Source organism: Myotis daubentonii, chromosome 19 (assembly GCF_963259705.1).
Source record: "Myotis daubentonii chromosome 19, mMyoDau2.1, whole genome shotgun sequence".
NCBI lineage: Eukaryota > Metazoa > Chordata > Mammalia > Chiroptera > Vespertilionidae > Myotis > Myotis daubentonii.
The window spans coordinates 15,934,772-15,950,342 of NC_081858.1; the positions used below are offsets into that span (position 1 = coordinate 15,934,772).

Genomic DNA, 15,571 nt, shown 5'->3' on the forward strand with positions numbered 1-15,571 from the left:
TAAACCTCGGCGTCCGGCGGTTGGGGCGTGCGCCGTGCGTGAGCAGGAAGTGCGCCTGCGCAGGCTGCGGGACTCCAACTGACACCCGCGGAGCTGAGGCCCCAGGTGGCGAGCGGACCTCGGCGGGGCGGGTAAGCGGGACCGGGTGGGAGAGGTGGAGTGGGGCCCGGAGGGCTGCCGGGCTGCTGGGGAGAGGTCGGGGCTGAGTACGCGGAGTTGACTTCCCGGCCCGGGTACCGATGCCCTGGCGCGCAGTCCGGAGCCCGGATACCGCCTGCCCGAGTTCGCAGCTTTCTCAGATGCTCGTTGCGGCGACGCAATGGACCCTCGGCAGCCGGAGCCCCCCGATGTCACGGTGGCCGGGGTTCAGCGACGTGGACGGGCCAGGGGTCGGGGCCGGGCGCAGCGAGGGAGCCGGCCTCCCCCGAAGCGTCACAAACAAACGACACCCAGTGTGGGCCAGGTGGTGGCGACTCGGTCTCTGTAAACTTGAGTGTAAAAGGCTGCTCACCCCCTCTTCACCCCTTTTTTGAACCAATAGGTGTCGCCCTGCGAGAAGCTCTTGCCCAGACGTATTAGGATCTGAAATCCAACCCTACAGCCCTACCCTAGCATGAAAATAAACCTTCCCTCCGCTCCCGATGATACAAATTTCACAATCTCATTGTTTTCATAAGTAAATCAAGCAATATTAGGTTCGTATAAAGAAGAGTAGAAGAAGATACTCGAAATTCCATCAGCCAAAAACAAAAACCCTCACCTTTGGGTTTATTGCAGATGTATTCATTATGAATATATATTTATGTGGCTATACTTATACAAGTATTTTTATGTAACTGCATATTTTGAATATAGTAAAGCATATTCACTTAAAAAGCAGATTGCGCCTTATTAATGTTTTAGGAACACATGTCCGTCAAATGTAGACATGCATTATCCCCTTTGATGCATGCGTGGTAACTCTTGCGTGCATTATGTAACCGAATACTAAATAACCAGTCCTGAAATGATGGACATGTGCTTTTTCAGTTTCTTCATCGTCATAGGATAGCATGATTATTCGTACGTATACTTGTTTGCATCCTTATCCCGTTTGTGGCCTTACAATAATTCCCGGGAGTGGATGATGGCTTAGAAATTATGGTGCAATTTAAGTTCGGATTCATAATGTCACATTTGCCCTCTAGATACATTGATATACCCCTCCCCACCCCACCCACACACATACAGAGGGAGAGGTTGCTTTTTTCTCTGTACACTGACCAGCACTGGATACTGAAAAATTTTCTAGAAGGATGTCTTTTAATTGCATTATTAATGAGACTAGAGGCCCAGTGCTCAAATTCGTGCACAGTGGGGCCCATCCAGCTGGGCTGGGTGGAGAGGGGGAGCATGGTAGGTTGGCGGCTGGCCTTGCCCCTGATTGGGGTGGGGGGGCCCATCTGGGGCTGGGCCAGTGTCGGGGAGGGGCCAGGGAGGTTGGTGGGGCCGATCAGGGCCCGGATTGGGCCAGTTGGCTGCCACAGTGCGCGTTATAGCGACTGGTTGTTCCAGTCGTTCTGTCTTCTGGCCGCTTGGCTTTTATATATATAGATTAAACATCTTTTTCTATGTTTATTATTTTTTTGGTAAATCATTTATCTTATTTTGCTGGTGTATATACCTTTTTATTTGTTAGCTTTCTAGAGGAATTTAAATGAGCAGTTTTGAACCTGGTACAAATATTTTCCCCAGTTGTCTCTTTCAATTACAGTTCTTTTCTAGGATATTTTTTTGTTTTGTTTTGTTTTGTTCTAATTTTGTGGTACATAAAGCTGCATGCTTACCCTCCCCAAAGGTAGAGGAATTTGATTTAACTCTGCAGTAGCCTCCCTGTAATAGTTAGAATACTGACCCAATGTACCCCATCCACCCTTGGAATCCTTTTTCTTGACATTAGCTAAACCTGGGACACCAAATTGATTAAGATTTTTGAAGAGACGATATCTTGGGGTATTCTGGTTAATACTGTCTGTAATTCTTGTCCTGGCCTATGCTTTCTCTGCTCGCCTGTGCTCAGCTGTAACAGGGGAGTCTGGCAGGACACACAGCAACCTCCTCTCAGTTTAGGAGGGCGGTCCTGAGTATAGGGCTGCCCTTAAAGGCACGAGAGGACAATTTCAGATGAAGAAAAAGATATATAGTCTGTAATTTTTCAAAATATAAGGTGTTCTGGCCTCTATATAAGTTTCTTTATAAGAAAAAAGATGATCAGGTCTTTATATTACAAAGCGTTTCTCTTTGATATAAAGAACTGACAGTTACCTGTGGGCCCTACTAAAGTTTGATTTTATTATTTGCAAATAACTACCCTCATATGTTCAAAAGGAATGGGAGTGTGGTATAATTTAAATGCAAATAAGATAACATGTTAGTCACATGTTAGTTAGCAGTGATTTTCAACTGCTGTGCCACAGCACACTGGTGTGCCACAAGAATTTTTAAAACATGCAATACTTGTTTCCTCAAGGACACTGACCTCTTTTCTCTTAGATTGTAAAAAATAAAAAATGATAACAGCTAACACAATAGCAGTCCAGTGCGAATAAATAAAAATTATACCTATTTTTGTCTGATCAGCAAAAAATATATTTTTTGGTGTGCCGCAGAATTTTAGTAGTTAATGTGTGCCAGGAGATGAAAAAGGTTGAAAATCACTGCTGTATAGTATAGCGCACAAAACAATCTCTTCGGTCTTGACCGGTTTGGCTCAGTGGATAGAGTATTGGCCTTCCGACTGAAGGGTCCCAGGTTCGATTCCGGCCAAGGGCATGTATCTTGGTTTCGGGCACGTCCCCAGGAGGAGGTGTGCAGGAGACAGCTGATGGATGTTTCTCTCTATTCAGTGTTTCTGACTCTCTATCCCTCTCCATTCCTCTCTGTAAAAAAAAAATCAATAAAATATATTTTTTAAAAAACCCCAACAATCTCTTTGGCTTTAGTGTTGGAACTCCTCCTCACCCAGATTCCTATTCCATTTCTGTCCCTGCTTTATTCTCGCTTATCTTTTTAGTAGGTAGGTTTGTATTGCATAAACATTGAAATGGTGTACTTCTCACAAAGCTCCATTTTGTTTATGTATTTATTGACATATAAAATCTCATTTAAAGTTCAAAACCTGTTGAAATAATTCCTTCCATTTTGTAGTGAAGAAAGTTAAAACCTAAGCGCTATTTGACTTCTAACATTTATTTCCCTACCATGGGTCAGAGGCTTTGAATTTATGCAAACATTTCCTCATATAACTGAAGTAATTCTGTAAAGTTACAGTTTGGGATTTCTCTCTTGCGCCTATGATGATTGTCCTGAGTTTTTTCCCTGTGGTAACCACCTAAAATAATGTCACTAAAAGCTTATTCTAGATTTGATATAGTATCACCTTCTGGTAATGATTCACTTAAGACCTAAGACCTTGATCCCCTACTCTTTGCTTCTATAGACTCTCCCAAACATGACGTTTTATTTACTGCTTTCTGTCCCATGTATAATTTCTTTAGAGTTGATTTTTAAAAATAAGGAGTAATTTATTTTAATTTTTCTTTTTATTTTTTGTTAATCTTCACCTGAGGATATTTTTTCCCATTGATTTTGAGAGAGAGTGTAAGGGGGTGGGGAGAGAGAAGCATTGATTTGTTGTTCCACTTATGCATTCTTTGGTTGATTCTTGTATGTGCCCTGACAGGAGATCAAACCTGCAACCTTGGCGTATTGGGACAACACTCTAACCAACTGAGCTATCGGCCAGGGTTCTTTCTTTCCAATTGCAATTGATGTTCAATATTATTTTACATTTGTTTCAGGTGTATAGCATATTGGTTAGGCAATTATAACTTACAACGTGATCCCCCTGATAATTCTAGTGCCCTCCTGGTACCAACCATAGTTATTACAATGTTAGGACCATGTTCCCTGTCATCCCCACAACTGTTTTGTAGCTTCTTAGCCCCTTCACCTTTTTCACCCCGTTCTCCCACCCCCTTCCCATCTGGCAACCCTTAGTTTGTTCTCTGCATCTATGAATCTGTTTTCTGTTATGTTGTGTTCTTAGATTCTGCATAAAAGTGACATCATATGGTATTTGTCTCTCTGTTTAACTTATTTCACTTGCAGGTGGTAAGATTTCATTCTTTTTTATGGCCAAGTAATATTCCATTGTATATATAGTTTTTTTAATCCACTATGGATGGGTACTTGCGTGGCTTCCGAATTTTGGCTATTGTGAGAAACTCTGCATATATCTTTTCCAATTAGTGTTTTGGATTTCTTTGGATATATTCCCAGAAGTGGAAATACTGGGTTATGAAGTAGTTCTATTTTTAACTTTTTAAAGAACATCCACAGTTTTCCATAGTAACTATAACAATTTGCAATCCCATCAACAATACAAGTTGACATATACTTCACTTTCTTATACTATTTAAATTCTAAACCCGGGACTCTTTCAGCGAAGTCTAATATGTCTGTAGCCTACCCACTACTAAGTTTGTGCACTTACACAGCATGTTTACTATTTATGTTAGTATTGTTTCTAATTGTCCCATATGTTAGTTATGTTTTAGCTACCAGCTTAAGGATATAGAGCATATTTTTTATACCTGGAGCTCTCAACATAGGTAGGAACATGCTGTTTGTTGGTTGGTAAATAAAACGTTGGATCTCATATAGTATAATCATAATTGTGGATAAGTAATACACTCTGCAATGATGAAACTTTTTATACTGAGGCAGAAGGTCTGAGTTCATTTACTTGATGTTTATTATCATTTTGTTAATTCTCTGAGGATATTTTTTCCCATTGCTTTTCAGAGGGGAGAGAGAGAGAGAGAGAGAGAGAGAGAGAGAGAGAGAGAGAGAGAGAGAGAGAGAGAGAACACTGATGTGAAAGAGACATTGGAGGGGAACACTGATGTGAAAGAGACATTGGAGGGGGGTGGCAGGAAAAAACCAGGTATGTGCCCCATCACTCTGGTTTGTGGGCTGATGGTCTAACCCAGTGATGGCGAACCTTTTGAGCTCGGCATGTCAGCATTTTGAAACACCCTAACTTAACTCTGATGCCATGTCATATATAGACATTTTTTGATATTTGCAACCATAGTAAAACAAAGACTTATATTTTTGATATTTATTTTATATATTTAAATGCCATTTAACAAAGAAAAATCAACCAAAAAAATGAGTTCGCGTGTCACCGATTTGCCATCGCTGGTCTAACCACTGAGCAAGGAGGAGGAAGAGAGAGAGAGATAGAAACATCAATGAAAGAGAAACATCATCAATCGCTGCCTTTTGGGGATCAAGTTTGCAACCCAGGCATGTGCCCTGACCGGAATCGAACCCGTAACTACCTGGTTCATGGATCGATGCTCAACCACTGAGCCACACCAGCCCAGCTCAACTCCTTATTTTTGTTGTTGTTAATCCTCACCAGAGAATATTTTTTCCATTGATTTTTAGAGAGGGGGGGTGGGGGGAAAGAAACACTTTTGAATAAATATTGTTTATAAGAAATATTTTGAGGGTTAATTATCAACTTAGAGAACAAGCAAAACCCTGCCTCATTTCATGTCCCAGCGTGCCTTAGCTGTGCTTTACATATGAACGCTGGGAGTTCTGGCAGCCTCCCTACTTGTGAACCTCACAGTCATTCACCCAAAGTCCTTCTGCTTCTCTTTTCTTAATCTCAAACTAATGTTCTTCTCTCTGTACCCCTTACTACAAATCTAATCTAGGCCATCAATTTCCTTGGTTACTCCAACAGCCTCCTAATTGGTCCTACTGTCTTGCCCTCTTCCAGTCCACCGTATACACAGAGCAATATTTGTGCTGCACAATTTTGGCTTTTTAATTCCTCCCCACCCCCACCCCACCCCAGTGGTTCCTCAAGATAAAAATCTAAGCATTTTTAGGAAGGCCTGCAAGGCTTTGTGGATAGGACCCTTGCTTACCTTTCTAAACTATGCAAATGTTGTCATCTTAACTCTGCTCCCATCTGTTCTACACGATTCAGCTTGGAGATCTCTATCAGAGCTTTCCTTAAATCTCTAGGCCAGGGGTTGGTAAACTGCATGGCCTGTTTTCTTTATGGCCTGTGGGCTAACAATGTTTTTTTATGTGTGTAAAATATTAAAAAAAAAATACATACAACAAAGACCATTTGTGGCTCAGACAGCATTAAACTGATAAGCTTTGTAAGAGATGCGGTGCCTCATTCAGTTAGGTCACTGTCAGGTAGTATTGTGCCTGGCAGTGCATTCTGCACCAATTTATCAAATATTTGACTAAATTTTTTTTTTTTTAATTTGTCCTAGAAAACAAGACACCCGGGCATGCTCTTCATGCTAATTCCGATGGGTAGTAAATATCTCATTTGCTTTTAAAAAGGATAGACACTTGCAGGATCAGGTTTAATAAACTTGAACATGAGGCACAGGTTTCCAGGTGTATGTAAATACATCTTTATTTTCCATCTCTTAATCCTTTTGTACAGGAATGAATGTTTGATTTCCAGTTGAAGCTTGAACATCCTTAAATAGAGCGGATGATCTTTTTGGTTTTGTTCTTTTAAGAGCTGATCATCAGAATTCTAGGACTTACTGCAGTAAATATTGTATTTCCTTTTTACCCACCTACCATTAGCTAGTTGTTGCCTCCTAGGTCCTGGAGAGTTTTCTGTGGTTAAAGGATGCTTTTAATTTCTGTATCGACACAGACTCTCTTTGTTGGTTTCTCTGAAATAGTATTTTCTTCTTCTAGTGTGTCATTACACTCCCTTTTGGCGTTTGTTTCTGTCTCATTGAATAAACGTGGGTATTCAATGCGTCCCCTACGTACGCAGTGCTGGATCCGGGATTCCAGTCCTTGGCATTTAGGACGATCCATTAGGGGCTTATATGTGCGCATTTTCACTCCTTCTACAAAGGCACTGGTCTGCTTTATGACAGAGGGCTTAACATTTCTCCATTCTATTACTTCATCCGTCTCTGTTCCTATAATATGTACAGTCAGTCATTACATGAATACTTTACCACAATAGAATCACCTCCAAACTTTATATAAATCTACCTCCCCATAACCATGTATAATCTTGGTACTGATCATTTTACCCGTGGATTTCCCTATCATACCTGTCTCACAGGGCACAGCAACAGACTCGAGTCCTTGCAGCATACTATACAACACGTGAGTCTTAACAGCTTGATTAGCCCACTGTTGTTGTAGGTAGGTTATATTGAACTCCTGAACCTCCTGGTCATAGAGCCACTTGATATTTTCAAACTTACAGTCATATAAGACTAGAGGAAATTCTACAGCCATACTAGAGAGGAGACAAAACAGCATGAGAATACATAGCAGCCATCCAACAGTTCTTGAAAAACAAGGTTAGTTGGGTTACAAGGAGGGGGAAAACTTTGTCAATATTCAGTATCTAATCGTTAAGAAAATACAGCACTATCCCTAACCTTTCACAACATTATAACTAAAAACAAACAAACAGCAAACCATGGGGCAACTGCTTGGTCAGTACTGGGGTGCATTTCCATGGTAACAAGTCACCTACAGGTGAGTTCCCTTGGCTCCACCATAGGCTATAAAATTTAAAACAGCTGGTGGTATTTTTCCAAACTAGTCAATTCTGCATAGTAGGAAGAAACTTAAACATGTCACTGCTTAGGAATGAGTTATTGGTCTGTCTGACCTCAGCCTGTTCTCAAAAGGAAAGTTAGCTGTTTTTCCTACTTTTCCTACCATTTCAGAAACTGCAAATTAGGAAAAATTCCAAAGTAGTAGTATGATTACTCCATAATACAAAACAAGCAAGATTTAAATAGGAATAGTTTGAATGCTTACTGTTTAACTTTAGCAGAACCTAACAATACTTCTTAACATAAATTCAATGGGGGTGGGAGGATATAGAAATGAATGTGCTTTTATTTAAGAGGCCTGGTCCAAACACCTATTTCTTATTCCTGGGATAGGAGTGTAACAGGAGAAAATTCAAAGATACCCCTCCCTCTTAAATGTTCATAACATTTTACAAGTTAGACTAAAAACTTCATGAAGAAAGACTCAGTGACTTAGTTATTCAGACAATTGTGGGAATAGAAAGATACATTAGAATATATTTCAAAATAATCTAAAAGCAATGGCTGTTTTTAAATATATATTTATACTTAAATTTACCTGTATTGAGGTTTCTGGGGATTTTTCTCTATGTTTAGCAGCTCATCGATAATCTCTGGCTTCTCCATTCCTTGGCCAATCAGAAAAAGGATAGCCATCATACAGCGGACTTGATGATAAAGGAACGCCTGGCCAGTCACTTCAAACTGACATAACTGAAAAGGTTCTTGCCATCTGTCCTCGGCCAGACTCTGGCCCACTAGCTGTACTTGAGCAGACAGAATAGTCCTCTGAAAATTAATAACTCCATTGGCTACGTCCATTTTACATAAGTTCCTAAAATCATGTGTGCCGACATACTTCTGAGCTGCACAGTTCATGGTTACAATGTCTAAATCAGCACGAGGGAAAAAGTAGCGGTAAGTCCGCTCAAGACAACTGAACCTAGCACTGAAGCTGGGCTCTACAGGGGCCCAGGCCAATACACGGATGTCTGGAGGGAGCACCCGATTGAGAATGTGAGTATAACGGATCTCTTTGGCATCATCGTTGACTTCATCTTTTAAATTAAAATCCTCTGAATCCCTGCCCTTCGGAAAGTGAGAACGAAGGTCAAGAGAAATCACCTGTGGGATTGGAGAAAGATAATTTGTTAGAGATACAAATAATGAGTCCTCAGTATGTACACCTAGAATATATTGGTATTGCTTGCTTTGAGAAACAGTTGAGTGGTCCTTACCTGTCCAAAGGCACTAACTCCTTTGTCTGTTCGCCCACACCGGTGATACTTGGATGTCTGTCTGCTTTCTACTAGTCGAGTCTTCGTTAGAGCCTCAAACAGTTTCTCCTCAATAGTGTTGTTTGTGTTTTCCTGACTGGCAAAGCCCTGGTATCCCCAGCCCAGATAGGCTATCTTCAGGGCTACATGTCTTTGACCGTGAGCGCTGAAGTCAAATGCACGCTTAGCTTTTCTAGCTCCTGAAGAATTTTCTCTAGCATTTGAGATCTTTGTGTTGGCCTGTTCTTTTTTAAGTCTTTCTATCTCCTGCTCTAGTTCTTGTACTCTTTTTAGGAGTTTGTCAGTCTGGGTTCTGTCTCTGTCATTTTCAGCCATGATAAGACAACTCCAGGAATAAATGAATCATAAGGGTCCGCACTACCTGAAAAAAAGAGTAAAAAGGATACAGTTTTAGTGTTGGTTCCTTTGATCATGTCAGTAGCTTTCAGTTATGTTCAAATAGAATCTAAGAGTTAATTTAATGCCTTAAGTAGACTTTTGCTTTGCCCAGGGATACAAGATTACCTGAATTATTAGGGTTGACCATCCACAGATGATATTCTTTTTCATCTGTGTAGCCAATTTAAAGGGGAAAAGGAAAGTAGTATTATAAATGTTTGGCTAGCATTGTTAAGGTTTCAATCGTCAGAATTTAGGGAAAATGACTGTAAATTTCATATCTCTATTCTGTAGCTGAGATGATTAGGGACTGTTGTTACTGATATTTTCCCCCTAAAACATTTCCTTTTGACTTCTCATTACATGTGTTGAATCTTTCCCATCAAAATCTGTTGATATGGCCCTGGTGCTATGGCTCAGTTGGTTGGAATATCATTCTGCACACCAAAAATGTGGCAGGTTTGATTCCTGGTCAGGGCACATATCCAGGTTGTGGGTTCGATCTCTGGTCATGGCACATGTGGAAAGTAACCGATCAATGTTCTCTTTCTCGCCCTTCCTCTCTTTAAAAGTTTTTAAAAAGAGAGATCTTTTGATATGGAATATATGTCTACTGTGAGTGTCTATCGCTTTCCAGTATCAGATAAAACTAGTAGCTTACATGTCCTGTCATCTAATATGAATTTCTGTCTTAAAGGTGGTACAGTAGAAGCTAGCCTGATTGAAGAAAATTGTCAATGATTATATTTATATTGAAAGTAGAACCTGGAGTCAAGATTTTCCCACTTTAAACCATTTTGATGGCAGAAAGAAGGTAATTAAGCATCGTGATCCTTTTTTAAAGTCAAATTTAATGCATGTTCTGAAAAAAAATTATCTGAGGACAACTGTACTACATGCTTAAAAATGGTACTAGATAATCTATGACTGATGGCTATTTTAGGTAGTAGAAGATCATCTACATACCTGTACTAAGGCTGCCTATGTAATTTAAGTCTGGGTAGCTCTTTTGTTTTTTATCCTTTGAGTTTCTATATCTATGATAGATTAAAAGTTTACATTTAAAACATGTAACTATAAAAGTGCTAGAAGAAAACATGAAATAACTTTGTTAAAAATCTGAAGAGTGGGAAAGGGCATTTATGCTTGCACAAGTATGTAAAAATTTGTAAGATACACATTGTAACATTCATTTTTTAACAACAAAAGACTAAGCCTACAATAAATCAATCATGGACTAGCTGAAAAATTACAGTACATCCATACATTGGAATTCTATGCAACGTACTAGCTGTGTAATCTTGGGCTAAGTTATTTCATCTCTCTGACTTTGTGAAAAGTTAATCAGAGTACCTACCCAGTTATGAGGATTGCATGAATGAATACTAGTATAAAGCATACAGAACAGTGTTGGATACATGAAGTGTCCTTCTCAGTACAAGTTACATAATGGTCATTAAGCCCAATGCCCATTATCATGTAATCTTAAGCTTTTCTTATGCTAAAACTGTCCTGTGAGCTACTAAAGGTGACAAGAGCTAGCAGGCAGTAGAAAATAGGAGTGAATAAGAAGAGGGTGGAAATGAAAGCAGGATTCTCCAGCCCAGCTGGTGTTGCTCAGTGGTTGAGCGTCATCCTATGAACCAGGAGGTTAGGGTTTGATTCCCGGTCAGGCACAAACTGGGGTTGTGGGCTTGATCTGATCCCCAGTAGGGGGCCTGTAGGAGGCAGTCGACCGAACATCTCTCATCATTGATGTTTCTGTCTTTCCCTTCCTCTCTGAAATCAATAAAAATGTATTTAAAAAAACACACAAGAGACCAATACTTGAATGTTTAAAAAATAAAGCAGGATTCTCCAGAACTCAGTTAATGCTCCTGCAAACTGTTCCCATACTATCTTGTACTAATCTGTAATTTATTATTTAACTATTATAGTTATGATTGCCTTAGCTATTTTTCATTTCACTGACAAAAAGGGAGTGAACAGTTTGTGAGATAGAAATTTATTACTAGAAAACTGATCAGTGTTTTCTCTTGCAGAAAGCCCTCCAATGTGAGGGAAGCAATGGAGGAACTCATGGGACCTAGTGGACAAAACTGGGCCAATATGGATCCAGAAGAACAAATGTTAGCGGCTGCTACAGCTTTCACCCAGATCTGTGCAGGGCAGGGTGAGGGAGATGTCAGGAGAGAAGCCTGGCCTACCCAATATGATCCTTACAGCAAAGCTTCAGGAACCCAATACGATCCCTACAGCAAAGCTTCAATAACCCCAGGAAAGCAACATGCTCTTCCCATGCAACTGCAGTACCCACATGCGAAAAGTAACGTCACCTCAGAAACAGTCTCAGAGGCCTCCCAGAGACTCCGCAAGCCAGTGATGAAGAGAAAGGTGCTGCGTAGGAGGCCCGATGGGGAAGTATTAGTGACAGATGAGTCCATTATCAGTGAATCAGAGTCTGGTACAGAAATTGATATGGATCTCTGGGCTTTAAGACAAAGGCTGATTAACCTTCAGTTCCCGAAAGACAGTGAGTCCCCTGTTGATACTTCAGAAAAACTTCATCTACCACATGAATACCAAGATCAGCTCAATGGCTATCTACAAAGAGAAGGAATGGGCCCTCCAGCTTATGAACAAGACCTGATAGTTGCCAGCCGACCAAAGTCCTTTATTCTCCCAAGGCTGGACCAGTTAAGCCGAAACCGGGGCAAGATAGACCGGGTAGCCCGCTATTTTGAGTACAAACGAGACTGGGACTCAATGCGATTACCTGGTGAAGATCACAGGAAGGAATTACGCTGGGGTGTCCGAGAGCAGATGCTTTGTCGAGCAGAACCCCAGTCCAAGCCTCAGCACATATATGTTCCGAACAATTATCTAGTACCAACTGAAAAGAAAAGATCTGCCCTTTGTTGGGGTATTCGTTGTGACCTTGCAAATGGTGTCATGCCCAGGAAGCTTCCCTTCCCTCTTTCTCCGTCTTAAGTCTTTTTTTTTTTTTTTAAACCTCTCACAGGATTGTTTGGGATAACATGGCATTTTATATCTTTTATTTAAATAGAAACAACTAGAAAGACCATGGTACATGATAGAGTAAGGACTTCACCCATCATTGGTTTTTCCTAGGAACATATCACACTGATGTCAGGTGCCACTTAACTGCCAAACCAAATTACCACTCTCAAGCCCAGCAATGCAAGAGAAGTCACACCAGAGGAAGAAAACACCTGGTCTCTCTACTGCCAGTTTAGTAAGCAAAGTCAGCTAACACTGTTTCTGCTCTGTATTCTCTTTACCTTTGACCAGCGCGAGTTGCTGTTTTTAATAGTGTGTTTTTAACGTTGCTGGGCATTAAGCTTATCCATTAAAGAATTTTGGAAATTTGTGGACTTGACCTCATTTTTACTTAAATACTTGCCAAAGTAAGACGATCTCAAACCTGAGTTACGAGTTTGCTTCCAGTTGTACTCCCCATCATACTCTCATCGCCTAAACAATGCGAGCCAGAGGGAAGGAACAAAACCTGCCCTTCACATACAAACCTAAAGGGAAGAAGAAAGGAACAGCACAGCTATCCTCTATTAGTAAATCCAGAGAACTGTTGTTAAATATCTTCTTAATAGGTGTTCAACAGCCGCACTATTTGACATACAGGATTCTAGCGCAAGCTTTATTTCAAAATTATTGAAATGTTTTGCCCAAACTTTTATAAGTTGCCACTGAGGTTGTCTTAGAAATATGCCTGTCACTTGAAGGCTATTCCCACTCTGCAACAGAACTTCAAACTGCTAACATCTGGAACTAGATGCAGACAAAGTGAATCTGACCTATTTGGGTACAAACCAAAACACTAATTCTGCTCGCTTAAATTGGATCTTCTTGTTCTTACTCTAATCCAATGAGGAACATCTACAAACTGAAGATTGTCCATTTTAACATAAGACAAGAGTAGTGATAGCAGAAATAGTTTGCTCATTCCAAGAAAAACAGCTATGTGACAAAAATGAATAACCTCGACCTATCTGCTAAAATACATTTTCTCCATAATGTTTAAGCTACACCATTCATTCACTCAGTTCCACCTCTAGGGCATTTATCAGCAAAATAATCAGTAACTCAAAGACCTACTGCAAATAAGTAAAAACTACTAGCCACAATGGTGAGGTTATTGAGTAGAACATTAGTCATTGAGAATAATGGGAAATGCAAATTAAGTGAATAGATTGCAAATTATGCAGTAGAATCTCAGTCTTACACTCTCCCTCCTGTCCCCCGCCCCTGCCCCCCCCCCCCCCCACACACACCCAACAGACACACAGCACAAGGAAAAATCAAAACCTAACACTGGGTAGTGAGATTAAAGGTAGTTTTTATTTTCTTTATATATTTCTAAGAGTTAAAAACCACGTATTTTTATATGCAAATTGCAGCAAAATGCTCAAATGACTTACCTTTATATCAAAGCCCAAATCAGAAAGTTTTCGAAGTGATTATCTAGTTCAACCCTTTATTTAACCAAAGAACCAGTCCAAAGGGTGTAAGCGCGGAGTAAGGAGATTTGTGGCTAGAGGAGGAGGAGAGCCCCAGTCTCCCGAGTGAGTACAGCGCTTTGGCCAGGACAACATACCCTTCTCTGGGTGAAGTGCAGTTCCCGAGCGGACACCTAACACCGGGAAGGGGGCTCCAAATGACCACACAGGTATTCGTGCGTGCGCCACGCATTGCCAGTAAGCAGTAAAGCAGTCATTGTGTTGAACTTTTTAAAGTTAAAAAGATTTTAATCTCGAAAATATTAGTAACTAGTGGAGTAGCAGAAAGGGCATTCCCATGATAAATTTAACTCTAAACCAACGAGGGAAGGAGGGGTAATACCCACAGGACCAGGAAACCGGAACCTCTGATCACTAATATCGGAGAGCAATCCCCCAAAAGACCCGAAAAATGTCGCCATGCCTTCCTCCCACCCCACAACCTGCCGGGATCCCGCCCAGTACCAGCAGTTTGTTTTATGAGCAAACAACTCTCACCGAGGCAGCAGAGGCTTCCCTCCACAGTCCAGGGGCCCTCTAAGAATCGAATTCAGGTAACAGCTCCTGTGGCGAGTTTCCGCGAGGAGCTCCAAGCACTAAGCACACACACAGGTCCCACTGCCGTAAACCGGCACCTTCCTGGAAAGATCGAGGTATGAAAAGGGAGCGGGGAAGAGAGAAACGTCCAACTACCTGTCCATTCGTCCGTTCCTCTTCTGTAGGACCCAGAAAAAAACCCACCCCCCAACACCCCACGTTTACATTTCGATCGTGGGCCAAGAGGCTTTTCGCGAAACAGGAAGCTGTCAATTTGCGTTTCCCGGGCGCGCTCGGGGGCTCATGGGAGTTGTAGTCCAGCTTTGTGGGAAATGTAGTTCTAAGAGCTGGGGTGCAAGCTTGACGTGGAAACCAGCCTAGTGTTTCCCAGCCTGACCACCGTTTCTCCACCTCAGGCCTGGCATAGTACAAGAACAAAGAGACAAATGGTAGTGCGCTAAAATATTAGATCAGTAACCAAAGGTCTGCCACCTTTATACGAAAACTAAAAGAACCTGGCTCTGGCTCAATTATATACCTATTTAAATTCGTAGAAAGTTACCACTGCGAGACAAAACAAGAGGGAAAAAAACCAAAAAAAGTTTACTACTAGAACCCAGTGTAAGAGCTGAACAGGATTTAACAGCTGGGAATCTGGCTTCAGCACCACGGAGAGAGTATAACTAGAGTTTTGTAGGTTTTTCCAGAGACTGGTCCAAATCTCAAGATTCCAGTTAGAAAAAAAAAAACAACACAAAAAAACTGGTTCTTTTGTCAAAGTCCAGCAGTCAGTAGAAGGGTTATATCCCAGATTATGCGGTGCCAGGAGGAGGTGGTGGCTGTACCACGAGGGACAGGTTTCCCAGGATCGCTTTAGCTAGGGCTCACATCAGAGTTAGAATTACAATGAACATAAGCCGGTCTGTGCAGGCATCACAGGCATCTAGGAGCAGAGGCGGAAGTTAGGACCTGAAGGGCTTTCCTTCCCCCTCTGCATCCACCGCGCTGGACTTCAGTTGTCAGATGAAACGTACCCTTTTTGACTATCCATTTTCCCAGCAGTTCGCAGCCTTTCCGACTTCTTGTCACCTAGAAGCGGAAATTGGGGAGGGGGGGAGTCAGGGAGCGGGGTTGGGAGCTTGATGCGGGGCGGGGGTCC

General features: G+C 41.4%; 2 protein-coding genes and 1 non-coding gene across 8 annotated transcripts; 2 read left to right on the top strand and 1 right to left on the bottom strand.

The window, feature by feature from the left end:
- The first annotated feature begins 4 nt into the window (after positions 1–4).
- Positions 5–12,731, top strand: HYLS1 (HYLS1 centriolar and ciliogenesis associated). Its single transcript, XM_059676951.1, has 3 exons — positions 5–131; positions 10,038–10,154; positions 11,383–12,731. Exons 2-3 carry the CDS (start codon positions 10,141–10,143, stop codon positions 12,329–12,331), a joined length of 963 nt encoding a protein of 320 aa, XP_059532934.1. The 5' UTR covers positions 5–131; positions 10,038–10,140; the 3' UTR covers positions 12,332–12,731.
- Positions 2,021–2,158, top strand: LOC132222347 (small Cajal body-specific RNA 11). Its single transcript, XR_009450208.1, has one exon. It is a non-coding gene; the product is annotated as a small Cajal body-specific RNA 11 (non-coding RNA).
- On the bottom strand, positions 5,178–14,679 carry PUS3 (pseudouridine synthase 3). Of its 6 annotated transcripts, none has more exons than XM_059676945.1 (6): positions 14,374–14,663; positions 12,786–12,888; positions 8,903–9,323; positions 8,224–8,789; positions 7,167–7,357; positions 5,178–7,028 (listed from the first exon to the last, which is right to left on the bottom strand). In XM_059676945.1, exons 3-6 carry the CDS (start codon positions 9,275–9,277, stop codon positions 6,718–6,720), a joined length of 1,443 nt encoding a protein of 480 aa, XP_059532928.1. In that variant the 5' UTR covers positions 9,278–9,323; positions 12,786–12,888; positions 14,374–14,663; the 3' UTR covers positions 5,178–6,717. The 6 variants fall into 6 exon arrangements, with proteins under 6 accessions (XP_059532928.1, XP_059532929.1, XP_059532932.1 ...); XM_059676946.1 differs by having other exon boundaries at positions 8,903–9,319; positions 12,761–12,888; XM_059676949.1 differs by lacking the exon at positions 12,786–12,888 and having other exon boundaries at positions 14,569–14,679.
- Between the last annotated feature and the right edge of the window lie 892 nt (positions 14,680–15,571).